This window comes from Sus scrofa, chromosome 1 (genome assembly GCF_000003025.6).
Source record: "Sus scrofa isolate TJ Tabasco breed Duroc chromosome 1, Sscrofa11.1, whole genome shotgun sequence".
Lineage (NCBI taxonomy): Eukaryota > Metazoa > Chordata > Mammalia > Artiodactyla > Suidae > Sus > Sus scrofa.
This window is the reverse complement of record NC_010443.5, coordinates 76,341,224-76,368,302: the sequence shown is the minus strand read 5'-3', so window position 1 is coordinate 76,368,302 and position 27,079 is coordinate 76,341,224. Positions and strand designations below refer to the sequence as shown.

Below are 27,079 nucleotides of genomic sequence, written 5' to 3'. Positions count from 1 at the left end.
TTGATTATTCTGCATCCACTGCCATTCTCTCCTCCCCCTTTCCCTTCTTTCTTGAGGGAGAGAAGTTGTAAACCTGAGCATAAGTGAGATGTATTTTTATAATGTGCTTAATGGCACAAACTGCTTGACAATCAGAACTTGTTCCTTGTAGCAAAACCTGGCAGCTCACCTATCTTCCTCCTGTTCTTCAATAACTCTAATGCTAGAAAATGAAATTATGGCGCAGGATCCTGTTAGGAATGTGCTTTTTCTGGCCATGTAGCTCTCAGGCTCCGGAAGCCAGGCTGGAGGGCGCCTCCTCCAGGACCCTATAAGTGGGGTTGGGCCCGGGGTCTGGCTTAGCCGAGCCACCCGGGCATCCTTGGACCTCGCCTAGCCCGCCGCCCCTCGCCTCTGCCAGCCACGAGCTCTCGGCCGGGCTGGATAAGGTTATGAGGCTTCCTTGGACGGAGGAAGGGAGGCGGGTCCGAGCCCGCGCCCCGGCCGAGGGGGAGTTGCCACAATTGGCAGCTCTGGCCCTGGCCACATCCCTGTTGCGGGTCGGAGAGCGCGGGCGGCCGAGCGCAGCCGGTGCTGGGCTGTCATGGCGTGGCAGAGGCCGCCGCGGAGGGGCTGCGGCTCCCTGCAGCGGTGTCTGCTCGGCGCCGCGCTGCTGCTCGGCCTGCGGCTCTGCGCGGAGCTGCGGCGTGCAAGTCTCAGGCCCCCGGCCAGCAGTGCTCCGCCAGGCCGGGCCCCACGGCCCCCCCGGCCGCACCTGCCGCCGGCGCCCGGGCTGCAGCGTGGCGCCAGCTGGAGGCAGGTGACCTACGTGCGCAGCGGGCGCCGAGCGCCGCCGGGGGGCGGTGGGAGCGGGACACCGAAGCCCTGCTGTGCCCCACACGGGAGTCCCCGCCGCAAGGTCAGTGGCAAAAGATGTAGTCTTGGAGTCTTGGGCCTTAGGCCCTCATCCTCCTCCTGGTCCTCGCTGCAGAGCGCTTCTCTCCGGCCCCGCAGGCTGCCTCTTCAAAAAGGTCTTGCACTTCCTCTCTTAGCCCAGCGCTCTTTTAGGCAGCGCCACTGGTAGCATCCTTCAACGCCCAGATGCAGTGAAGTGGGACTGAGCTGAGTTCATTCAGTATTCAACCAGTATTTGCTGAGCGTCCACTGTGTGCCAGTCATGCGGGCATCCATCAGGAAAGGACCAACCACCTCTGCTCTCATGGAACTTGCATTTTAATGGAGGGAGGGCATGAGAGATGGGCAAGGCAAGGAAAAGGAAAGAGTTGTGTTTTTGTTTTTATTTTGTGCTTCTCCTAGTTTTCCTTGAGGCCTGCACAAAGCTGGGTGGGTATCCGTTGTGCATTGCTTTTCCACTCTATACATTGACCCTGGTGATGAAAATCCGCTCAGCTGAACTGAATTCCACCGCAGACGTTGGCAGGGTGATCGGTCAGGGGGAGGGGGAGGCGGGTGAGAAGTTGAATCCCCAGCACCACTTAATAGGAAGTGAATTGGAACTTAGAGGACTGAAGTAATACCCTGGGCTTGTCTTACAACACCAACAGTGTTGATCTTCCTACCTTATTAACTTCTTGGCTCACACTTCATTGAGTAGTTATTTTATTCAATTTTAACCTCTGATTGTTAAGCCTCTGGCCTCCTATCCTTCTCTTGGAGCTCAGTGATTTACTTGATACTTGGGAGTGAAAAGATGAAGAACTGCAGGTATGAACTAGCCTGTCTTTATAACTCATCAGCCTTAACCACATCCTCTGCTGGCAACTTCTTTCTGTTGCCTGGTTTTCCTCTTTTCTTTTAAACATTCCCCCCCCCATCTTTCCCACCACCCCACCTGTTGGGGAGAAAGAAAACTCTTCACTGGACTCACCTGCTTTCTTTAGCTTCTAACCTTCTTTTCACTGTCACACCCACAAATTTCTGACACTCTTTTTCTTTCCCTCACTTCCTCTTCCTCCTCAAGCTTTGTCCTCTGTCTTTCCACACCACTGCTGTCCCTGTCTAGGCCATCATTGTTATCTTCCTGGATGGATAGATAGATTGATAGATAGGTAAATAGATAGATCTATATGGATCTATATCTGTATCTAAAGCCTCATTTCCTATGAACGTCTTAATTTGCTCTTCTAGAAAAAGGCAACTGCTTCTTTCTTTGTGCTTCTAATGCACTTTCCATGCTGCCATGTTTTGCTAAAGGATTTTTAACACACTTTTGCCAAAAACTTACCAGGCCCCCAGTGTTACTGCATCAGTGCTGGGCACAAAATGAGCTCAAAGTCTAGTGGGGGAGGCACACAGCACAGACATCCAGTAATGTGACCAATGTTGTAATTAAGGTCTTGCTTGAACTATGCCTGGGGAGTAAAGAAAAGCTAGCCTGGAGGGAACATTTGGCCTAGGACTTGATATTGCTTAGGAGTTCATGTCTTTTGTCCCTCTGGGTGTCGGCAAATGTTCTGTCCTTGACACCCTCAACTCTACCACTTGTCCTTTCAGCCTTTATTGTTTCTCTTTCACCTGTCCAAGAATTACTCCTAAATCTTAGTCTCCATTTCAGACAACAGAGTAGATAACTACAAATGCAAAGGTTTGGAATGCATAGACTCAGAGGGCTACTGGAGGGCAAGTTCACAGTCACTTCCTTTAGGAGGCTACTACAGTGATTCCTATGAGAGATAGTGATGGCTTAGGATGGTAGAATTGACCGTGTGAGAAGTGGTCTGATATTGGATATATTTTGAAGGAAATTGAGGGAGGAAGAGTTTTGTCGTTGTTTATGTTTTGTGGGAGGTGAGTGGAAATCAGGAATTTTGTTTTAAACATCTTGAGTTTCAGATATCTTTTGGGTATCCAGGTGGAAATATCAAATTGGCAGTTGAGTGTGGAGTTAGGGGGAATGCCCAGGCTAAAGATAGAGATGTGGGAATCATCAGTGTACAAGTGACCCTGAAAAGCTATGAGACTGCAGGAGATAATCTGCGCAGCGAGGGTGGCTAACAAAGGCAGAGATCTGAGTCTGAGCCCTGTGGCTCAGTTTTATTAAAGTTTAACTGGAAAAAAAAAAAAAGGAAATATTTGCATAGTCTCGCATGTCATAAGCATTCAGTAATGGTAGCTTTAATTTTCATCAGTCTGTCCCAAGTCTTTAGCCTCAGCCATTTCCTAAATGTTGTTGTAACCTGGTTCCATTCCTTTGGTTTATGCTTTCTTTCTTTCTTTTTTTTTTTTTTTTGTCTTTTTGCCATTTCTTGGGCTGCTCCCGCAACATTTGGAAGTTCCCAGGCTAGGAGTCTAATAGGAGATGTAGCCACTGGCCTACACCAGAGCCACAGCAACGTGGGATCCGAGCTGTGTCTGCAACCTACACCACAGCTCACGGCAACGCCGGATCCTTAACCCACTGGGCAAGGCCAGGGATCAAACCCGCAACCTCATGGCTCCTAGTCAGATTCATTAACCACTGAGCCACCACGGGAACTCACTATGCTGATTCTTTTACTCCATCCTTCTTTCCTATGATTCATGGCCTTTCCATCCTTGAACATTCAGGTCAAGGATCATCTTCTGGACATCTTTCTTCATCATTCCTACTTCCTTGTTGATCATTTGCCAGTTTGGGAGACAACAGAAGTGCATTCTGATTTGTGAGTTGCTTTGCATATGTTGGGACCTGTTTCAGATTGACTATTTTGTCTGTACAGTTGTTTGTGATGGAAGGGATTGCATTTTCCAAAGTGACCTGTAGTAAATGCTTACTCCCAAGACACCAATAAGTTGAGGGAAAAAAAAAAAAAAAGTTTCTTTCTCTTTCAACCTGTTATGTATAACTCTAAAGGTCTTTGGTTAAAAATATGTAAGAATTGAGTGAAAATAGCAATTAAAAATTACTATTTTTAAAATATTGTTTTAGTTCTTAGCCTCTTAAAGAAAAAAAAAAATTCCCAGATTTCCTTTTCCCTAGTTATTTAGTTAGTTATTTTCTTATTTTCAGGATATACATTCTAACTTTCCCAAATTCCTAGATAGTAGGAATCTTGAATTTGTTGCATTTTCCCAATATTTACAGTTGAATTAAAATGTTCCTCAAAACTGGAAAGACCAGTTATCTAATATTTTCTCTCACTTCTGGGAACAGAGCTCAATGTCCCTTATTTCTGTGTCAAGTCTTGTTCTTCCTTAGCCTGCCATCAAGACAAGATGAAATATAAGCTGAAGGCACAGTTAAATAATTTATATAATTAAAGTTTAGATGTTATGTCTTAAACTCCTTGGATCTTAATTTTATTTAAATTTTGTTTGTTGAGAGTAAATATAAACAATGTTATTTAGGTTCTTGGTTACTTTGCCCTAGGCACCTACCAGATGGGTGAAGGAGAAAAAGTTCCATTCTATTTTGAGGATGGCTTTCTGGGTGGATGAAAACCTGCATGAAATAATTGGGTTGCCGAGTGTTTCTTGTCAACGTGCTTCCTTTGCAGGTGTTCGAGGCCCCAAAATTCAGCAATTATATTGCCACTTTAATCATAGCTTATACTTCTCTTAAAGAAAATAATCTATTATAAAAAAAGAGAAGTGAAGTGTAGCCCTTCTATAATTCTTTTCCTCTTTTTTCATCCTCTTCTTTCACCAAGCCATGCAAAAAATAGCTCTAAATATAAAATCTTCTTTCACATCAGGGGTTCAAATCTTACAGCATTGTGAAATGAGGGCAGATGAGATGTGATGTGTAAATACTGCCCTATGTGATTAGGACTCCCCTGGAACCAACCCAGACATTTTTGTATATTACAGAGGCTTTAAGCATACAAATATCACTGTAATTACTTTTCATTCCTTTCCTTTCTCTCTGTTTTCTGTCTGTGTTTCTATCTGGTTTTTCTTCTTTAAACAGACATTTACTGTGATTACATGGGTGAAGTTCTCCTGGGGAGGGCATTAATAGAGGACTAAGATATGGTCTGCATGATTTATGCTTCTTTCTACAATCTTGGGTAGATGTTTCTTTTACAAGTTGGCAGTCCACTTAAAAGACAAATATATGTCTCACTTGCACAGGATATGTCTTGTTGACAAAAACATTAATCAGTAGTCAGTCTAAGAAAGAAATGGAAACTTTTATTCGTACCAGACTGAAGATTATAACCCAGGAGGAAGCTCTGAGAACTGTTCTAAGGAGGTAAAGAGGGGAGGCCAGTATATAAGTGATTTTAGAGAAGGGGTTCGTGCAATCAAGCAAACCCTTGGTGGAGGGTTACTATTATTCAGGATGTAAGTTAGTGGTTTTAGTGCTTTTCTAAGTATAGGAAGATGTAAGAAACTGGATTCATGACTTTTCCACTGAACATATCTACCCGAAGGTCTATTCTACCAGTTTTCTCACAGAATGCCTCATTCTGGTTTTGCCCTCAATTCCTTTCAGGGTGTATTGTAGGTCAGCAACTGAGATGGCTCATGACTTGATTCTCATAGAACTGGATGTTGGGCAACATTCTTTTTTTTTTTTTTTAGTTGAATATTTATATAAATTTTTTATTAAAGTACAGTTGATTTACAGTGTTCTTCAATTTCTGTTGTACCACAAAGTGATCCAGTCACACACAGTTCCCTGTGCTGTACAGTAGGGCCCCATTGCCCACCCATTCCAAATATAACAGTTTGTATTCAAAAACCCAGAACTGCCTGCCCCCTGAGAACTACAAGTCTGCTCTCCTTGGCCATGATCTGTTTCTGTTTTATAGGTAGGATCATCTGTGCCATATTTTAGATTCCACAAATAAGTGATATTGTATAATATTTGTCTTTTTCTTTGTGGCTTACTTCACTTACTATGAGAACATCTAGTTCCATCCATGTTGCTGCAAATGGGATTAGTTTGTCTTTTTTATGGCTGAGTAGTATTCCATTGTGCATATGTACCACATCTTCTTAATCTATTCATTTGTCTATGTACATTTAGGTTGTTTCCATGTCTTAGCTATTGTGAATAGTGCTGTGATGAACATAGGGGTGCATGTATCTTTTTCAATGAAAATTTTGTCTGGATGTATGCCCAGGAGTGGGATTGCTGGATCATATGGTAATTCTATATTTAGTTTCCTGAGGTATCTCCATAGTGTTTTCCATAGTTGTTGTACCAATTTACATTCCCACCAATAATATAGGAGGGTACCCTTTTCTCCACACCCTCTCCAGCATTTGTTATTTGTTGACTTGTTAATGATGGCCACTCTGACTGGTGTGAGGTGGTACCTCACTGTAGTTTTGATTTGCACTTCTCTAATAATTAGTGATGTTGAACATGTTTTGTGTACCTGTTGACCTTCCGTATGTCGTCTTCTTTGGAGAAGTGTCTATTTAGATCTGCCCATTTTTCTTTTCTTTCTTTTTCTTTTCTTTCTTTTTTTTGTCTTTTCCAGGGCCGTACCTGCTGCATATGGAGGTTCCCAGGCTAGGGGTCTAATTGGAGCTGTAGCAGCCGGCCTACGCCAGAGCCACAGCAACGCGAGATCCAAGCTGTGTCTGAGGCCTACACCACAGCTCATGGCATCACAGGATCCTCAACCCACTGAGTGAGGCCAGGGATCGAATCCACAACCTCATGGTTCCTAGACAGATTTGTTAACCACTGAACCACGATGGGAATTCCCTGCCCATTTTTCTGTTGGGCTGTTTTTTTTTGTTGTTGTTGAGTTGTATGGGTTGTTTGTATATTTTGGAGATTAGCCCTTGGCTGTTGCATTGTTTGCAAAGATTTTTCCCATTCTATGGGCTGTCTTTTTTATTTTTTAATGGTTTCCTTTGCTGTGCAAAAGCTTTTGTATTGAATTAGGTCCCATTGGTTTGTGTCTTTTTTGTCATTATTCTAGGAGTCAGATCAAACAAGATGTTGGTGTGATTTATGCTAAAGAGCATTCTGCCTGTTTTCCTCTAGGAGTTTTATAGTATCTCACCTTATATTTAGGTCTTTAATCCATTTTGAGTTTATTTTTGTGTATTGTGTTAGATAGTGGTTTTGTTTGTTTTTGCTTTTTGTGTTTTGCTTTTTAGGGCCACATTCACAGCTTATGGAGGTTTCCAGGCTAGGGGTCTAATCAGAGCTCCAGCTGCTGGCCTGTGCCACAACTGCAGCAACACTGGATCCTTAACCCACTGAGCAAGGCCAGGGATTGAACCTGCAACCTCATGGTTCCTAGTCAGGTTACTGCTGTGCCATGACAGGAACTCTGATAGTGTTCTAATTTCATTCTTTTACATGTACTTTCTAGTTTTCCCACTACCATCTATTGAAAAGACTATCTTCCTTCCACTGTATGTTCTTACTTCCTTTGTTATAGATTAGTTGACCATAAGTGCTTGGGTTTATTTCTGGGCTTTCTATCCTGTTGCATTGATTTATATTTTTGTTTTTGTACCAGTACCATATTCTTTTGATAACTGTAGCTTTGTAGTATTGTCTGAAGTCAGGAAGCCTGATTCCTCCATTTCTATTTTTCTTTTTCAATATTGCTTAGGTTGTTCAGGGTCTCTTGTATTTCCATACAAATTTTAAAATATTCTGTTCTAGTTCTGTGAAGAGTGTCCTTGGTAATTTGATAGGGATTGCATTGAATCTGTAGATTGCCTTGGGTATTATGGTCATTTTTTTTTTTTTTTTTTTTTTTTTTTTTTTTTTTTTTTTTCTTTTTTTTTTTTTTTTTATTAAATTTTATTTTATTTTCCCACTGTACAGCAAGGGGGTCAGGTTATCCTTACATGTATACATTACAATTACAGTTTTTCCCCCCACCATTTCTTCTGTTGCAACATGAGTATCTAGACATAGTTCTCAATGCTATTCAGCGGGATCTCCTTGTAAATCTATTCTACGTTGTGACTGATAAGCCCAAGCTCCCGATCCCTCCCACTCCCTCCCCCTCCCATCAGGCAACCACAAGTCTCTTCTCCAAGTCCATGATTGATTTTCTTTTCTGAGGAGATGTTCATTTGTGCTGGATATTAGATTCCAGTTATAAGTGATGTCATATGGTATTTGTCTTTGTCTTTCTGGCTCATTTCACTCAGTATAAGATTCTCTAGTTCCATCCATGTTGCTGCAAATGGCATGATGTCATCCTTTTTAATGGCTGAGTAGTATTCCATCGTGTATATATACCACATCTTCCGAATCCAATCCTCTGTCGATGGACATTTGGATTGTTTCCATGTCCTGGCTATTGTGAATAGTGCTGCAATGAACATGCGGGTGCATGTGTCTCTTTTAAGTAGAGCTTTGTCCGGATAGATGCCCAAGAGTGGGATTGCAGGGTCATATGGAAGTTCTATGTATAGATTTCTAAGGTATCTCCAAACTGTTCTCCATAGTGGCTGTACCAGTTTACATTCCCACCAACAGTGCAGGAGGGTTCCCTTTTCTCCACAGCCCCTCCAGCACTTGTTATTTGTGGATTTATTAATGATGGCCATTCTGACTGGTGTGAGGTGGTATCTCATGGTAGTTTTGATTTGCATTTCTCTTATAATCAGCGATGTTGAGCATTTTTTCATGTGTTTGTTGGCCATCTGTATATCTTCTTTGGAGAAATGTCTATTCAGGTCTTTTGCCCATTTTTCCATTGATTGATTGGTTTTTTTGCTGTTGAGTTGTATAAGTTGCTTGTATATTCTAGAGATTAAGCCCTTGTCAGTTGCATCATTTGAAACTATTTTCTCCCATTCTGTAAGTTGTCTTTTTGTTTTCTTTTGGGTTTCCTTTGCTGTGCAAAAGCTTTTCAGTTTGATGAGGTCCCATGGGTTTATTTTTGCTCTAGTTTCTATTGCTTTGGGAGACTGACCTGAGAAAATATTCATGATGTTGATGTCAGAGAGTGTTTTGCCTATGTTTTCTTCTAGGAGTTTGATGGTGTCCTGTCGTATATTTAAGTCTTTCAGCCATTTGGAGTTTATTTTTGTGCATGGTGTGAGGGTGTGTTCTAGTTTCATTGCTTTGCATACAGCTGTCCAGGTTTCCCAGCAATGCTTGCTGAATAGACTTTCCTTTTCCCATTTGATGTTCTTGCCTCCCTTGTCAAAGATTAATTGACCATAGGTGTCAGGGTTAATTTCCAGATTCTCTATTCTGTTCCATTGGTCTGTCTGTCTGTTTTGATACCAGTACCACACTGTTTTGATGACTGTGGCTTTGTAGTATTTCTTGAAGTCTGGGAGAGTTATGCCTCCTGCTTGGTTTTTGTTTCTCAGGATTGCTTTGGCGATTCTGGGTCTTTTGTTGTTCCATATAAATGTTTGGATTGTTTGTTCTAGTTCTGTGAAAAATGTCATGGGTAATTTGATAGGGATTGCATTGAATCTGTAGATTGCTTTGGGTAGGATGGCCATTTTCACAATATTGATTTTTCCAATCCAGGAACATGGAATATCTTTCCATTTTTTTACATCTTCTTTGATTTCTTTGATTAAGGTTTTATAGTTCTCGGCATATAGGTCCTTTACCTCTTTGGTTAGGTGTATTCCGAGGTATTTGATTTTGTGAGGTACAATTTTAAAAGGTATCGTATTTTTGTATTCCTTTTCTAATGCTTCATTGCTGGTATACAGAAATGCAACTGACTTCTGAATGTTAATCTTATATCCTGCCACTTTGCTGAATTTATTAATCAGTTCAAGGAGTTTTGGGTTTGAGTCCTTAGGGTTTTCTAGGTATAGAATCATGTCATCTGCATACAGTGACAGTTTGATCTCTTCTCTTCCTATATGGATGCCTTTGATTTCTTTTGTTTGTCTAATTGCTGTGGCTAAGACTTCCAAAACTATGTTGAAGAGCAGTGGTGAGAGTGGGCATCCCTGTCTTGTTCCAGATTTGAGTGAGAAGGCTTTCAGTTTTTCCCCATTGAGGATTATATTTGCTGTGGGTTTATCATAAATGGCTTTGATTATATTCAGGAATGTTCCCTCTATACCCACTTTGGCGAGGGTCTTGATCATGAATGGATGTTGAACTTTGTCAAATGCTTTTTCTGCATCTATTGAGATGATCATATGATTTTTGACTTTTTTTTTGTTAATGTGGTGTATGATGTTGATTGATTTGCGTATGTTGAACCATCCTTGTGAACCTGGGATGAACCCAACCTGGTCATGGTGTATAATTTTTTTGATATGTTGTTGGATTCGGTTGGCTAAGATTTTGTTGAGAAGTTTTGCATCTATATTCATCAATGATATTGGGCGATAGTTTTCTTTTTTGGTGGTATCTCTGCCTGGTTTTGGAATGAGGGTGATGGTGGCCTCATAGAATGTCTTTGGGAGTATTCCTTCTTCTTCAACCTTTTGAAAGAGTTTAAGGAGGATGGGCACCAATTCCTCTTTATATGTTTGATAGAATTCACCTGTGAAGCCATCTGGTCCTGGGCTTTTATTTGTAGGGAGTGATTTTATGACCTCTTCAATTTCATTTCTAGTGATTGGTCTGTTCAGTTGGTCTGTTTCTGCTTGATTCAGTTTTGGCAGGCTGTAAGATTCTAGAAAATTGTCCATTTCTTCCAGATTGTCAAACTTATTGCCATATAGTTGTTATTATGGTCATTTTGATGATACTAATTCTTCTAATCCAAGAGCATGGTATATCTTTCCATCTGTTTGTGTCATCATTAATTTCTTTCATCAGGGTCTTATAGTTTTCAAAGTAGGGGTCTTTTGTCTCTTTAGGTAGGTTTATTCCTAGGTATTTTATTCTTTTTGATGTGATGGTAAAAGGGATGGGTTCTCTGATTTCTCTTTCTGATCTTTCATTGTTAGTATATAGAAATGCAATCAATTTGTGTATAAATTTTTATATACTGCAACTTTGCCAAATTCATTGATGAATTCTAACAGTTTTCTTGTAGTGTCTTTATTTTGCAATCCCCTCCTTTTCAATCTTAATTTTGACCAAAGTTTGGTAGGCATTTCATGACCAATTGTCACACAGTGCTAGGAATGCTTATTCCCAGGTCAGGTGAGGATTTCATTGATAGTGTGCTCAATGTGCTATTTCTGGACTAGGCCCCATTAACATTAGTCCAAAGCCTCTGGACCACCTGTCTTACTAGTCTGTTATGATCTGAAAAATTCTCCACTCTTGTTGCTTCTTATATCTAGAGTTATACTATTATAGTCTTTGATCTTATAGGACTGTGTATTTGGTCAGTTGTTTCAAGTTGCTTAATCATTATTTTTATTGGAGGCTCAGTCACACATTTGGTAGTGGAAGAAATAATCTCGTAAAATAGGCAAAATACAAATAATGTAGCTAGTGATATTAATAAAGTCATAGGTAAGTATTTTTAGTTAAGAACTTCTATTAGGTGAGGCCCAGTATCTCCCCAGGTCATCTCACCCAGTCTGTTCTGCACCTGTCACTATCTTTTAGGGAAATGATATATTGGCATTGTACATGAAGTTCACCAAAGAGTCTTCACGTACAGGCTGAGTGGTGGGTCACTGTGACCCATACTGGATTGAGGAAGGAAGGTCACTTTCTAAGGAGGGACATGGCTGGCTCCAGAAGAAGAAAACTTGATCATTATGGTGAAGCATGTATCTCTGCCATTGGGGAGGCCTGGGTATTGCACACTGGAGATGCACACTGCACATTGGAGTGGAGGGAGGGGGTCCAAATGAGCAGAGAAAATTTTTTTTGTTTGAATTTTTGTCTTACCTTAAAATATGAATTTTATTTCATCAGTCCTTGTACGGAGCCAAGCTTCCTGAAGAAAATTTTTTCTCTCTTATCAGAGATATTTTACTTGACATTTAATATGTTGGATAGAAAAGTGACTTCTGAGTCACAAAGCTGCAGAACCCAGCAATATGCTGGCTTGGTTTGTTAGTTACAGATCCTTTGGAACAATATGTCAGGGGAAAAAAAAGTGCTGTATCCTCTTCTTCTGAAAAACCATATGGCAAGATTTGGTCTGTCTTCATCACCTCTTGTCATCCTCTTAGTTTTCTACTTCTGTAATGATCAGCAAGAAGAAAGAGGAAAAATGGCTGAGCATGCCTCTTGATATATCCAACTGTCTTATACATTCTTACTCTTTACAAAATACTTAAAGGTAGGTTTAAACTGCCTGTGAAATGTGGCCCAGCAGTAGTTTCCAGCTACATAGGTTTCTGCTGTATCCCTATACTTCTGTCCTTCAGGAGCAATATTCATCAATCCTCTCACACTATCCTCAGGAGGCAAAGCATTTTCGATTTAAACAAAGTCCTGGAGGGTAATTGAATGCACTCCAGCAATATGTGGGTGTGAAATAGCAGTTGCTTAGTTTCACAAAGAAAAGCATGTTCTGATGAAAATTTTGATGTGCCTTAGATGGAGAATAGGCTTCTGCACTCCTTCTAAACCCTGCAGTTCCTCAGCATTCTGTGGGCAAAGGAAGTGCTAATGGAGGCGCTTTTGTTTTCCAATTGGTGGTAGACATTTTAGTTTTTTTGTGTGCAGTTTGTCCAGTCCATTTTCTCCAAGGAATAGAAAGCCTTATCAGTTTTCTCAAATTGGATTTCCTTTTTGGTCTGTAAAGAGAACCAGAGTTGTATATTTAAACCGGAGATTGTCAAGAGTGGTAGACGTTTGATTTTTTCCATCTGTGCTCTGACACCTTGGGAATCCTTGTGCTTCTAAGGAGTTTGGCTTTTTATTCTGTGATTCAAAGAAAGTAACAGGAGACTGCTTCATTTGCCGTGAGATTCACACTAAGGCAGTATCTACCACCATGGATAAGCTTCTCTTAAAAGCAGCCCTTGAGTTCTCTTAGATACCTCACATCAATACCATTAATAGCCTGTGGAGTTTTCTATTAAAACAGGGTGGGAAATTTTGCTGTCCAAGAAGCATTTTTATCCCACTCAAATGATTGAAGCAAAATTGAATTTTATGAGCCTTCTTGTCTTGGACCATATGTAATTCAAACTAATAGCAAGGTGGCTTATTAGCTTATGGTACAAAGAGGTAAATTTGGCCCATGAAGGATTTTGTTTGAGCCACACAATGTTTTAAGTATCTGAACATAACTATCCTCAGATGTGGCAAATGTGTCCAGTTGAGTCCAGCTCAGCACTGTCTCCCTTTATATTATCTGTCTGATCTCTGAAGGCATTTGTAGTTGCAACCCCTGAGCCAGATGTCAAAATTAGCAATCGTTTTTCCCAAAAAGTGACAAGTGAAGTTAATGCTGCTAAGCTCAGTGGTAGCCTGGCACACCAATACTAGGCATACAGAAGCTGAGTCCCTTAAGTCATCTCTGGTTAAGAGAGTTGAGTTACCTAAATCGGGGATTAGCTTTTGGGGATGCTAAGGTTAGAGGGGAGTGTACTTAGTTAATACAATGTTCTTTTGGTTATAAACAAGAAAAATGGACTCTGGCCTAGCTTAACCTAAAAAGCAAAAACAAAACAAAAAAAAAACAAAAAAAAAAAAACAAAAAAAAAAAGAGAGAGAATGAAATTTATTGGGAAAACTTGGGAATTTATCATTGAATTGGAGAAAGACTTCATTGATCATCATATTGAGGAGAGAAGGAATAGGGCTACTCTGAAAATCCCAGCTTTCCAAGTCCCTTGGCCTTCTCCCTCCAGTGCTGCCATAATAAGATTCATTTCCCTTCACTCCAGGGCTTGGTCTCCAAGATATTCACCCTGCATCAGCCAGCACTCACCACAGGCCACAGACACCCAAGAGCCTCTCACCCTGTCTAGGGAGCCATTCTTAGAGAAAGGAGAAACTCTCTAAGTTATTCCAAGAAACTTTCTCTAGGTTATGCCAAGTCTTTGGCATTCCTAAACTATTGTGTGATTTTTGCACAGTGTTGCCCTTAGATTTTTGCTTTTCTCATATTTTATTCTTTCAACTAGTCCTGAGCACCTAAAAAAAAGTGTAGGTCTTTTTTCTGTAAATAATCCCAGAGTTTAGCATCTGTGACTCTATGCATGTATGTTTTTTTATGGATTAACTATTTCTCTATTTAGAACTATTAAAGATAACCTTACCTTCTGAGTGGCACTTGGCTTTAAGTTGGTACTTTGTGCATACTGATGATTTTTTATTCAGTTGGGTATATGCAAACAAGATCTGTACCTATGCACTATTTTTCTTTTTAAGTAAAAAGTTATTTGTAAGGACTTTTGTGGAGAAGGTAAATATAAGCAGTATTCAGCCCATAATCCCCATGAGGGTTACCTGAGTTAGAGTCTTATGTTCTTTGATTTTTTTCCTTTTAATTCAGAGAGTTACTCTACAAAAAAGATCTGAAGAATCTTCAGAGCATCTGAATATTTACAGCCCCCTTTCCAACTGGCTAGTTTGGGATTCCTTAATATATGGTTACTTCTATATTAGGACTCTCTGGGTTGCAATTGACCAAACCCAAGTAAAACTAGTAAAAACAGGAATTCATTGGAAGGATACTTGGGTAGAACTGAAGAAAGAGTTGCAGAAACCAAGGTTGCTCTCGGAAATTAATTATGGACTAAAATGAGTTATAGATGTTTAGTTATCCATATAACCCATTACCAAAGATGTAAATGGTATTTATCATTCTTTTTTGGCCACACCTTTGAATTCCCTTCCTGTGTTTGAGGAATTCTCCACCTTTTAAAGAAAAAAAAGCAAAAATAAATAAATAAATTTCCTTGGCCCTAAAGGGTGTTTGTGTGACCAAGGCTTCACTATTCAGATACTCCTGTATGAGGACTTGGATTGTACCTCAAAGACTTGAAGAAGCAATCTTTAGCACAAGGACCACAGAGCCCCAGATTCTAGCGGAGGCAGCCGTTGGCTAGGGTGGAGGTGAAGTGAGCTGTGGTATCTGTGCCCCATGGTAGGGCAGTTCAGTCTACACTGGCGGTGGTGTTCCTCTTGCCCTTGAGATTCTGTAAGCTAATAAATCTTTAATCAATTCCTTTTCTACTTAACTAGCCAAAGTGTTTTCTATTGTTTACAGTTAAGAACCTTGACAGATCAATAAATTAGAGCTGGCAGTTTGGGAAGTTACAACTGTAGCTTTTTCTTCAATTTTACTTGGTCTATTTAATTCAGATTTTGGAACATGATGATTGGGGTCTGAGTGAACTATGGGCTAAGGGACCTTTCCCTGACAAGATAATAACATTTAGCTCCAGGTTCTAAATCACACAAATCTAACATCACTAGAGACACTCAGCCCTTTTTCATGGCACTGTTTGTCTGCGGTATTGGGCAGGAGAGGCCAGTTTATGCTGTGATCACAAACAACTCTCAAATCTCAAGGCTCTTACTAAGAAAGGTTTGTTTCTAGCTTATGCTGCATATCCATCACTGGTTGGCAGGGTTGGGGTGCGACTCTGTGCTGTCTTTATCCTCTCTCTCTGGACCCCTCTCGTAGAGGGGTGGGTGCTCTGGAGGGTCTTGTGAGGTACTATTAGATGCCCTGGCCAGAAGCCAGATGCAGTACTCCTGCTTGTGATCCAATGGCCAGAGGGCAGCTGGGCCCTACTCAGTGCAGGAGGCCAGAGGTCTGCCATGTGCCTGGAAGTCAGGAAATGTTTGGTGAGCAGCACTTATGGTCGCCCCAGTATGATGACCCTTCAATCATCCGTATCTAAATGGACATGGTCTAGGTCATGTTTCATGCTCGCCGTTTCAAATGTCTTGCTGAATTCGCACATTTGGCAGTACTGAATAAAGCATGGGAGGCTCTTTTCAGGGGACGTAGATCTAAAATGAAGCAGACATCTGAATTTAGCAGAACAGTGAAATAAAACAAGATGCAATTTATATCTTATAAACAGTGCTGTGGTGTGTGTTGGGGTTTGTTAAGTATAGTGATTCCCATTGACATTGTTTATGTTAGATTCTTTATGCAGAGCAGTGACGGTATGATGCAGGTCTTTTTTCTGGGGGGAAAAAACAGCAAGTTATAAAGCCATGACTGTACATGAACTGAAGGCCTCTGATGAGATGAATCAAACTCCATGTTTAAATGCAGCTTCATGGCCATCACTTACTCATTTTTAGTTAGAGCTAGATGAAAGACTTCCAAGCGTATTTTCAGAATCTGGCCACAAATCAGAGACAAATTTCATGTTGTAAAGTGTTTGCTATTGTGCACAATATAAGTATTTTTAGTTGATTTTTTGTCTACTTTGAGTGGAGCACAGCAAATCAATTAAAAATCCTGATTAGGGAGTTCCCGTCATGGCTCAGCAGTAATGAACCTGACTAGTATCCATGAGGATGCAGGTTCCATCCCTGGCCTCGCTCACTGGGTTAAGGATCCAGCGTTGCCATGAGCTGTGTTGTAGGTCACAGACATGGCTCAAATCCTCTGTTGCTGTGGCTGTGGTGTATGCCGCCAGCTACGGCTCTGATTTGATTCCTAGACTGGGAACTTCCACATGTCACAGGTGTGGCCCTGAAGAGACACACACAAAAATCCTAATTAGCAAAACACATGCCCATTGAGTGCAGAGCAATTTGGTCACATGTGGAAGAAGGCCTCTTCATTCACCAGTTTTGGGGGTAGAATCTGGAGAAGCCAAGTATCTAGTAAGGTCCTAGGAGACCTATTTATGTGGATTTGAAAATGTCATGAAAATATTATGATGCAGCCTTGCCTCTAATATGGGCTTGTAATTTTGCACTTGAGGGCAGAAGTTTAAATTCTGCTCCCCTACTTCCTGAATGTAGACAAGTGGCATAACTGGTTTTAACCTGTTTCCTCCTCTGTAAAAAAAAGTAGTAGTACTTAACTCATGAAGATTAAAGGAGAGTGTTGAGGTGCAAACACCTGGCCTGTGGAAATAGTTCCATGAATGAAGATTGTCTCTGTTGAGCTTTATATCGCTGGCTGTGATACTGGGCCCTGACCATCAAGAGGTTTGGGCACCTGTGTCTGTGTAAAGCACAATCTTCATTGGAATTTTTTGTTTATTTGTTTGTCTGTCTTTTGGCCTTTTCTAGGCATATGGAGGTTCCCAGGCTAGGGGTCAAATCAGAGCTGCAGTTGCTGGCCTATGCCAGAGCCACAGCAATGTGGGATCCGAGCCGCATCTTCGACCTACACCATAGCTCACGGCAACGCCGGATCCCCAACCCACTGAGCAAGGCCAGGGATTGAACCTGCAACCTCATGGTTCCTAGTCAGATTCGTTAACCACTGCACCACAACGTTAACTCCTTCATTGGAATTTTTAATGCTTCCTTTATCATTCTTGAAATTTAAAGCATACATAATATGCTTAGCCATCAGAGGTGCCAGGTATATTTTTTATATTAAATAAAAGCCAGAAGTAAATATAAAATTTTTATTAGCACTTTTATTATAAATTTAATCCTCATATCACTCATTGATTGTAAGATTATTAAGGCTTACCTGTTCATTTCAGTTTGTGCATTTTTTTCTCTCAAAACCAATTACAAATATCTTTTAAAACATTGCTATTAAATAATTTTGGTTATTGTTATGGTTGACTGTATAAAATGTGTTTCCAAGCATTTGAAATACAAATTTCACTCAAAAGAATGTTTACAAATCACCTATTAACTGCCAGTTACTGTAACTCTGCTACTGTTTTAGTTCGGGGAGGCCAGTGGAGTAATTATGAGTTAAAGAGCTAATTGCTAAACAGTTTTTCTGGTTCTGTCTTCCACATTTTAGTCTAATAACTATTGCATATTATTATGCTTGGTACCGTATATGCATTTTGAAGACAAACTCAATTTAACCAACACAATAAACTAAATCTAAGTACTGCATGTAGTATTATGCAGAATATAGGCTTTCAGAAGCTTACAATTTAAGAGGGTGGTAGGAGGGGGGCCACTGTGCTAGGGGAGTTGCCTATAGACATTTGTCTTCTCTCTTATGAAGTACCTACTTAATACCCTTGAATTTGTCTCTCTGCTCACAAAGTCTAAAATATTTACTATCTGACTATCTACAGAAAGCATTTGCCATCCCCTGCTGTGGAAGTAGCCTTAGGGTCACCTAACTGTGACTGTTTCAGGTGGGGGTGACCACTGACCTGCAGGGGCCCCAATCCAGTGCATGAGACTTCTATGCTAGAGTTTTGCCACCTGCAGCATGGGAAGAATTGTCCTAGGCTTCCAACAGGGATACCGAGAACATGTTTGGTTCTCTCTAGCCATTCATGGGAATGTCATCATAAAGTCGGCAAGGTCTTTGTTTTGAGGCTATTGCCATGTAGTGAATGTTAAAGTGGTTCAAATCCTGATGTTTGCTTACTACTTCCTGTTACCCACATTTTCTAACACACATATAGATTTGTTGAAATTATGACAGACGACCCCCTCTTTTTCAGCTTCTAGATTCACGCTTTATTTAATACTTAAATTAAAATGGTTTGAGCATGTGCTGTTAGAGGTCTGGTTCCTTTCCTCCCCTCAAAGCTCTGATAATATCCGGGGCTTATATTTTCTGATCACTCTCCTAGCTCAGTATTTCACCTCTGGCACTGCGTTTTCCTGTCTGTTCTGCACTGACCACTTCTTTTATCACCCATAACACAGGCATTACCAAAGGTCTCAGGATAATAGAGGGAAATGTCAATGAAGTTCAAATCAAAAATCAACTTAAAATTGATTAAAGATTTCTTACCCACTGGCAATTTCTTACTGGCTGTCTCTTCTTCCTAGGCTCCTATACCATTGATCTTGCCTTCTTTTATCTATACACCGGTCCCTTTCTTCCATTTTCAAGCCTTCAAACCATCACTCCCCACCCTATTTGCTTGAGCTTACAGCAAACAGATCCCAAATGCATGTCATTTTCTTACTCAGGCAATTTAGTTTTCTCTTCTCCTTCTAGGCTTGGCATAGAGATGAATTATGCCACTCTGGCAGGAAGGCAGAATTAGTTGCAATCAGTGTTTGTTTTTAAAAATCATGTTTCTTACATCCTCTTTACTATTAGGCAATCCATATAATGTGCTCAGCACAGTGCCTTGGATGTATGTTGTAAGCACTCATTACATGTTGATTGTGCCAATGTGGGTCCAGTGCTGGTCCCCCCATCCTCATGATGGCTACTGCTGCTTTATGACAGAGGGTAAATACATTATTAGTGACATTTTGGCAACAATAATGTATTGCTTCATGCAGAACCTCCTTTTTTCTTTATATGTGTCTTCATTACTTCCTTTGGATTTGGGGAATCTCTGGCAAGCTCTTTCCTTCTGTTTGCCATGGAAATTAGTTTACACAGAGGGTAGTAACATGAACTTTAGGGTTTAAGAGTGCCCGGAAATGACCCCAAAGTGGCACAGCTAGGTCTATACCCAAGACAATTGAAAACATGTGAATAATGTAAATGAATGTTTATAGCAGCACTATTCATAATAGCTATAAGTTGAAAGCAACCCAAATGTCCATCAAATGATGAATGCATCCACAGAATATCGTGTATCAGTATCATAGGATATTATTCAGCTATAAAAAGTATGAGGTCACGTTACATGCTACAGTGTGGATGACCCTTGAAACAGTATGTATGCTAAGTGAGAGGAAACAGTCGCAAAAGGCTGCATTTTTTTTTTTTTTTTGCTCCATTTTAATGAAATAACCAGAATAGGCAAATCTATAGGGACAGGAATAGATGAGTGGCTGCTAAGGGCTGGTGGAAGAGGGGAATGGGCAATGACTGCTACCGGGAATGTTTTTCTTTTCTTTTCTGGCTGCCTCCGTGGCATATGGAATTTCCTGGGCCAGGAATTGGATATGAGCCAGAGCTGCAACTATGCCACAGTTGCAGCAACACTGGGTCCTTAACCTGTATCCTCAACCCACTGCGTTAGGCTAGGGATCGAACTCGTGCCTTCACAGAGACAAGACAAATCATTGACCCACTGAGCCACAGTGAGAACTCCCTGTTTTTCTTTCCTTTTCTTTCTTTTTTCTTTTTTTTTTCTGTCTTTTTAGGGCTGCACCCTCAACATATGGAGGTTCCCAGGCTAGGGGTCCAATCAGAGCTGTAGCCACTGGCCTATGCCACAGCTACGCGGGATCCCAGCCACATCTGCAACCTGTACCACAGCTCATGGCAGCACCATGAGCTGTGGTATAGGTTGTACATCCTTAACCCACTGAACAAAGCCAGGGATCAAACTCATGTCCTCATGGTTGCTAGTTGGGTTTGTTAACTGCTGAACCACAATGGGAACTCCCGGTTTTATTTTCTTTTTGAGATCATGAAAATATTCTGGAATTAGTGGCGATGGTTGTTTAATCTATGCATATGTTAAAAGCCACATAATTGTTTGCTTTAAAATGGTAAATTTTGGAGTTCCCGTCGTGGCGCAGTGGTTAACGAATCCGACTAGGAACCATGAGGTTGCGGGTTCGGTCCCTGCCCTTGCTCAGTGGGTTAAGGATCCGGCGTTGCCGTGAGCTGTGGTGTAGGTTGCAGACGCGGCTCGGATCCCACGTTGCTGTGGCTCTGGTGTAGGCCGGTGGCTACAGCTCCGATTCAACCCCTAGCCTGGGAACCTCCATATGCCGCGGGAGCGGCCCAAGAAATAGCAACAACAACAACAACAACAACAACAACAAAAAGACAAAAGACAAAAAAGACAAAAAAAAAAAGTGGTAAATTTTATCATGTGTGAATTATATCTCAGATAAAAAAAAATGTTCAGAAGCCCATGGAGTGAATGGCAGGTGTGAAACCACATGCTTTGAACATGCTTTGCTCTGTCCAGATGAAGATAAATTGACCGTGAGAGAGCCCTGGGACCCCAGCCTGATGGTGCTCGCTAATGGGCATGAGCGGACTCAACAGAAAGCTGGAGTCCACATGCTTGCTTCTCTAGGAAGTACCTGGCTTGACCTCTCAGGAGTGGTCACTTGGCTACTGGTGAACTGCTTGATGCTCACTCTCCCATCAGTTTCCCAGGCCTGGCAGATGCATTGTGGAATCAGACACATGCAACTCCACATTGAGAACCCAGCAACTGGCTGTTTGCCCGATAAGGGGGATGCCCAAGCTGCCATTGCTCCGAACTTGCTGGCCCCCAGTGCCATTTTTTTTGCGTAGAGCACTGACCCAGAGCACCAGGGGTTTGTCAAAAGAGGTGGCTAGATACTGGTCAGCCCATTGCACCTTTACTATGAGTGAGTTCTTTTGCTTAGCTACCTTGGCTCTTTCTTCTTTCTCACCTTCATGTTTACCCACATGACCCTTGTCACCTTATTCATAATGACTTTTGTTCAGGGAACATCCTGTACAATTTGGAGAGCATTTTTGTTAAAGGGAACAGCAGTTATACCAATATCTTGCTTTTGTACAACTCCTCCCAGCTTACAATGGCTTGCTCTGATGTTATGGTTCTCATAGTGGCTCTATGTGTGAAGTGGATGTTATTTCCATTCCACCAAGAAAAAAAATCTGTTTAAACAATTGATTCAAGGTAAATAGAGATTATAACCCAGCTTGGCTGAGTGAGTTAGTATTGTTTCTATGCTATACAATGGCTACCTACCTCCATGCTGAAATCTGGGTCTCAGTTGATTACTGTTAAGGTTAAGTTTGATATAAAGGCTTCCCATTGGATATTTTCCAAGTCAAATAATATATTTTAATGCTTACTTTCAGCTATTTTGTCAGGTTGGAATTTCAAGCATGCCTTATATTGCTTAAGAACAAATTTGAACTGATTATATAATTATGATAGGGAATGTTCTTTTGAATAGTGAATATTCATTTTGTACAGAAATAGTAAAAAAATGGCTTATTTAACTAATGCGCACTTAGAGGACATTAACCTCAGTCAGAAGCAGACAGCTACGTCGGTTTTGAAACTGTAGTGCTTGAATTTATTTGGGTACCCCGGATACAGAGAATTGTTTTGGAAAATCTGAGTGCCTAGGCCTTCTTCCTGGATAGGGAATGTTCTTATTTATAAAACCAAACCACTAGCATAGATTGGAGCCTGTTTAACACATACAACATTGTATCCTTCCTTGTTATGGTGATGTATCCAGACAAGGAACAGGGAAAAAAAAAAAAAGAAGAGTACTATCTCTATGTATAATTTGTTATTTTAAAAATATAGGCAAGCCAGGATGCTGATAATTAAAATAAAGTCACATGTATTTGGTCAAGTCATTAATTTAATAGGAAAAACAGATCAAAAGTGCTCTTAAGGCTTAAAAAAAAAAACGTTTTAATAAGAAAACCATATAGGGGTGGGAGAAATAGAGTAAGAAATTGGAAATTTAATTTTCTGTGTCTTTATCTGAGGAGTTGTTAGATTATAGTTATTTTGAAACCCAAAATTTTCAATTTAAAAATAGAAGTGAAGAAATAGGAACAGATTGGAGTTTGGAAGGAAAAAAACATTAGCGCAAAAAAAAAAAAAAAATTTAACAGGAAGACTCTGTACAGGGAATCCTTGTGTTCAGCTTCTTCTCAAATTTCCTCTGGACTGTGTCGACAACTAGGGTGGCGAAGGCTTGAACTGAGTTCAGTATAGTGATTCTTCACATTTTTTTGAGCTATGAAAATTTGATGAAGACAATTAGATGAAAGCTATGGATAAGCATTCAAGAATATTGAACATCTGTTTGCATACACTTCATTGACAGTTGATTTCAGGGGGTTCTTGGGCTTCACAAAAATTCTTAATCCAAGAGTGGATCAGAATCACTCATAGGGGTTTTTAGAATACAGGTATATCAGCCTCCTCTACCCCAGGCCTCCTGGGAGGGACAGTTCCCTCCCTTAAGGAGGCATAAGTGCTGGGTTAAGACATGTTGAGTTATGACTGGGATGGTTGATTCCTAAGGTTGGGGTAAATGTTTCAATAACCAGTGTTCACCTCTAAGTGAGAGGTGTCCCTGTGTGATGCGCTTTTGTGGGCTGGAATTGCCTCACTGCTGGCTGGGCTGAGCCCCCAGAGGTGGAGCCCAAAGTCCTGGCCACAGCACATGGGGTTGGGACCAGCCCAGGCCTGGCCTGGTGCTGGGACATGGTGCTGAGATGTGCAATTCTACTGATGGCCTGTTCTGTTTGCCTTGGTCTCAAGTTACAGCTTGGAGGAGAGCCATGTTTTATTTTCAAAATAGTAGCCAGTGGTTTCTCTCTGCTGTTGATTTTTATGTCATTTCATTTGTAAATAAGTGCTTGTCTATGCTGTAAAAAATGTTGAATGCCAAAAAAAATTTTTTAAGACAGAAAAATTCATAGCTTCTTGAGAAGCATATGTTTATTAAAAAGAAATTTATGGGTTATCTCTTCCAGCCTTCTACTTTGTCCACAGTCCTGCTTTATGTTTATGTTTTGCCAGCTGTGCACCGACATTAGTCTAGCATCTAAGTTAATTGGTAACATTACACTCTAACTATGCATTTGTAGAATCTCTACAATCATATAATGAGCAAGTGGGCTCATATCCATAGTCACCAATTCATGGTAATTGGTCAGTTATATAGAAGGTGGTTAAAATAGAGTATTGCAAAAAAGTATACACACAGTCTGTTTTAACTTAAAACATATGGAAGTGCATTTGTTTGCCATTCCTGTGTTTGAGGATGGCCCCTTGCTGGAGTTCTCGTCTTTTCTTGCAAAAACCCATCTGAACTGCATCACCCACCATTTCCAGTTTTAGTTTCTTCAAAGTAGAGCAAGAATTTGACACTTGTGAAGTAATGTGAGTGCAGAACACCTCTGGATTTTAGTGATTTTGTTATTCTTTTTTTACAGTTACTTCACCCATGCCGAATGCAATAATATTTAAAAATAGTGCCCAGCTTTTCTCGAGTTGGGTTTTTATAAAAAAGTGAACCCGTTTTCTTTCTGTGGACAGATTTCATCATTTTACCTAAATTTTGATTAAATTATATAATTCCAGTAAGTTGTACAACTGATATAAACTGGTCTTGGAACAAACCAAATGACTCCTGGTAAAAATATGACTACATTCGTAGCAGCAGGAGTGCACAGGTAGAGAAAATAGTCAGTGTCAGTACATCTGACAAGGTTGAGTGCTTCTGCTATAGTATATGTCAAAGAAAATCAGAATTGTGCACTATATTCTGAAGCGTTTTGGAGTTTCTTTATCTATAAAAAAAATTCCTGCAGTGAGGAATGCATTTATTTTTTTACCTTTAAGAGGATCTTCACAGCATTGTTGTACAGATTGAATGATTAGAACTAGATCAGGGCACTTAGGATCAGAAGGTCAGTCTCTACAAGGCTTTGTGAGCTCAACCTCCCATGGCAAACAGAGTTTTTACCTCTACCTGAGCAATGATTTTTTTTCTGCATTTAACAAAATTTACAGTAACAAATATTTATAGTTTCAAGGTCACATGCCAACAGTCTTTGGAATTATGAAAACAAATTTTCAGTTTTATAGAAAAGCTCTGTCTCTTAAATAGACTTCAATCAAATCTGACTTTATGATTTTAGGATATAGAATATGTACAGCTTAAATTTTATAACTGGTATGTAAATATTTATTAACTTCTTAATCTGTCAAAACAAATGTTAATTTTGAATAAAATATCACGTTCTCAACAATGCTTTTTTTTTTTTTTTTTTTTTTTTTGCCTCTTTCTAGGGCCACTCCAGCGGCATATGGAGGTTCCCAGGCTAGGGGTCTAATTAGAGCTGTAGCCGCTGGCCTTAGCCACAACCATAGGAACACAGGATCTGAGCCATGTCTGTGACCTACACCACAGCTCACGGCAACACTGGGTCCTTAACCCACTAAGCAAGGCCAGGGATCGAACCTGCAACCTCATGGTTCCTAGTCAGATTCGTTAACCACTGAGTCATGATGGGAACTCCAACAATGCTTTCTTAATGTTTCTCTCAGGATTCCTGCTACACTGCTTGCCATCTCTAGTTTCATTTTAATTTGAACCAAAGACATTTAAGGTTGATAATAATTTATTTCCATTTAAATAAAGGTATATTATTTAGCTAGATTAAGGTATTATTATAAAGCCCTACTTCTTCCAAAGTAATAACAGAATTGTTCTCAATCCCAAGAATTCTGTCATGTTCTTTTCTCCCTGGTATTTAAATCGATGTAAAAATGTCCCTTGCAATCATTTCCGTGGGGGACTGTAAAAGAAGTAAAACACATGGTGTCCTCACAAGGCTTGTAGTCTGGTTTGAGTAATAAAACTGACACACTTGAAACAGCCTACACCAGGCATCTAATGAGGTATTAGACAAGAAGTACAAGCAATCATTGCCAAAACACACGGTGTGTATAGTTTATTTTGTGCATAGTAGAGGTTTGAGTGGTTAAGAAATCTGGGGGAAATATGTGGGACTAAAACTGGACCTTGAAGAATAAGTGGAATTTGAACTGACTAGGGAGTTAAGGGAGAGAATCCTAGGTAGGAGGAAAGAGGCTTGACCTGGCATGTTAGAGGCAGGATGCTCTCAGGAAACAGAACAGAGAATAGAATCTGTTTTTAAATCACTGTCCGTATGGTCTTTATCTGAGCACTTACTTCCTAACTTCCCGGAGTCTTTTCTTGGCAATGAATTTTCTCTGGTTACACGTCTTTTCTTTCCTTATGTGAAAACCTCCATAAGACCCATGGCCTGTTGTAGCCTACCATTCGATCATTGATGGCAAGGCATTGGGAAGGCTCTGTGGGGATGCATGTATTCATAACAATGATTACCATATTTTACCCAGTGCCTTTTAGGAAGCTGTATCTGTCAGGATAGGCTAGTTTATGCAGCAGAAACAAACATCCTCAAAATTTCAGTAGGTTAAAAGAACTCATGCTATATTTCCAGTGTGGATTGGTGGGGGTAAGAGGCAAGATCTGATCTTCCTGCTGTCAGTCAGGGACCAGGCGGACCTTGCCTCAACTTATGTATACTGTTGCCATTCGTCACAAAAGCCTGAATCTTTCCCCTGCCCAGCACTCTGACACTTTCCAATACTCCTCTCTCTCTCTCTCTCTCTCTCTCTCTCTCTCTCTCTCTCTATATATATATATATATATATATATATATATATACACACATATATATATATGTTTTTATTTTTATAGCTGCATCTGCAGCATCTGGAATTTCTTAGGCCAGGGATTGAATCCAAGCTGCAACTGCAGCCTCTGCTGCAGCTCTGGCAATGCTAGATCCTTTACCCCACCCTCCCAGGCTAGGGGTCGAACCCACACCTCCACAGCATCCAGAGCTGTTGCAGTCGGATTCTCTAATCCTCCTTTTAACGCATTGTCGATTCATCATCCATGACATTTTTAGAACCCCTGGTTAATTTTTTTTTACTGCATTCCACATCTTATGGATAAGTAATTTCAAAAATTTTTTTCTCATTACATCAGTGAGTATATCAGTGCAAGACAGCCCTTGTGGTTTTTACCTTAGAAGCCCTTCTAGGTTGCTCTGAGGCATATAATGTCTATCTTAGCAGGAAAACAAGATATGGGGAAGATAAAACTCTGGGCCCTGGGATGAAGGCAGCATGGCATAGCAGAGCAAGGATGGAACTGCCTCCTAGAGGTCTGGGTCTGAGTCACAGCCCTGCCTCTGCCTACTTCTGTCATTTTGAAACTTCGCTGAGCTTCACTTTCTTCAATTATAATACACAGGAGTTGGTCTGGATCACTCTTGAGGTCTTTTTTTTTTTTTTTAATAATGGATACACATTTTTTAAAAAAAAAATTTGTTTGTTTACTTTTTAGGGCTGCACCTGTGGCATATGGAAGTTCCCAGGCTAGGGGTTAAATCAGAGCTGCAGCTGCCAGTCTGTGCCATAGCTACAGCAATGCTGGATCCTTAATCCATAATCCACTGAGCGAGGCCAAGGATTGAACCTGCATCCTTATGGATACTAGTTGGGTTCTTAACCTGCTGAACCACAGTAGGAACTCCTTAAGGCCTTTTTGGTATAATGATACTCTACTTTTTGAGAGAAATAAAATTTAAACCTAGACATAGTTTCTGTCTTCTGAACTCTAAGCTGTTTGTTTTTAAAGCTCTTCCTTGTGGATGGAAGTTTATTTTTCTCTAATGCAAGGAATGTTCATCCTCCTTTCTCATAGAATTTAGAAATATGG

The 27,079-nt window shown here is 40.5% G+C and overlaps 1 protein-coding gene across 1 annotated transcript in view; it reads left to right on the top strand.

The window, feature by feature from the left end:
• METTL24 (methyltransferase like 24) overlaps window positions 514-27,079 on the top strand; it is a 123,821-nt gene continuing 97,255 nt past the window's right edge. Inside the window, exon 1 of the mRNA XM_003480300.4 lies at window positions 514-898. Within this exon, the coding sequence (XP_003480348.1) occupies window positions 584-898 (315 nt within the window). The 5' untranslated portion in view covers window positions 514-583. The remainder of the gene's footprint in view (window positions 899-27,079) is intronic.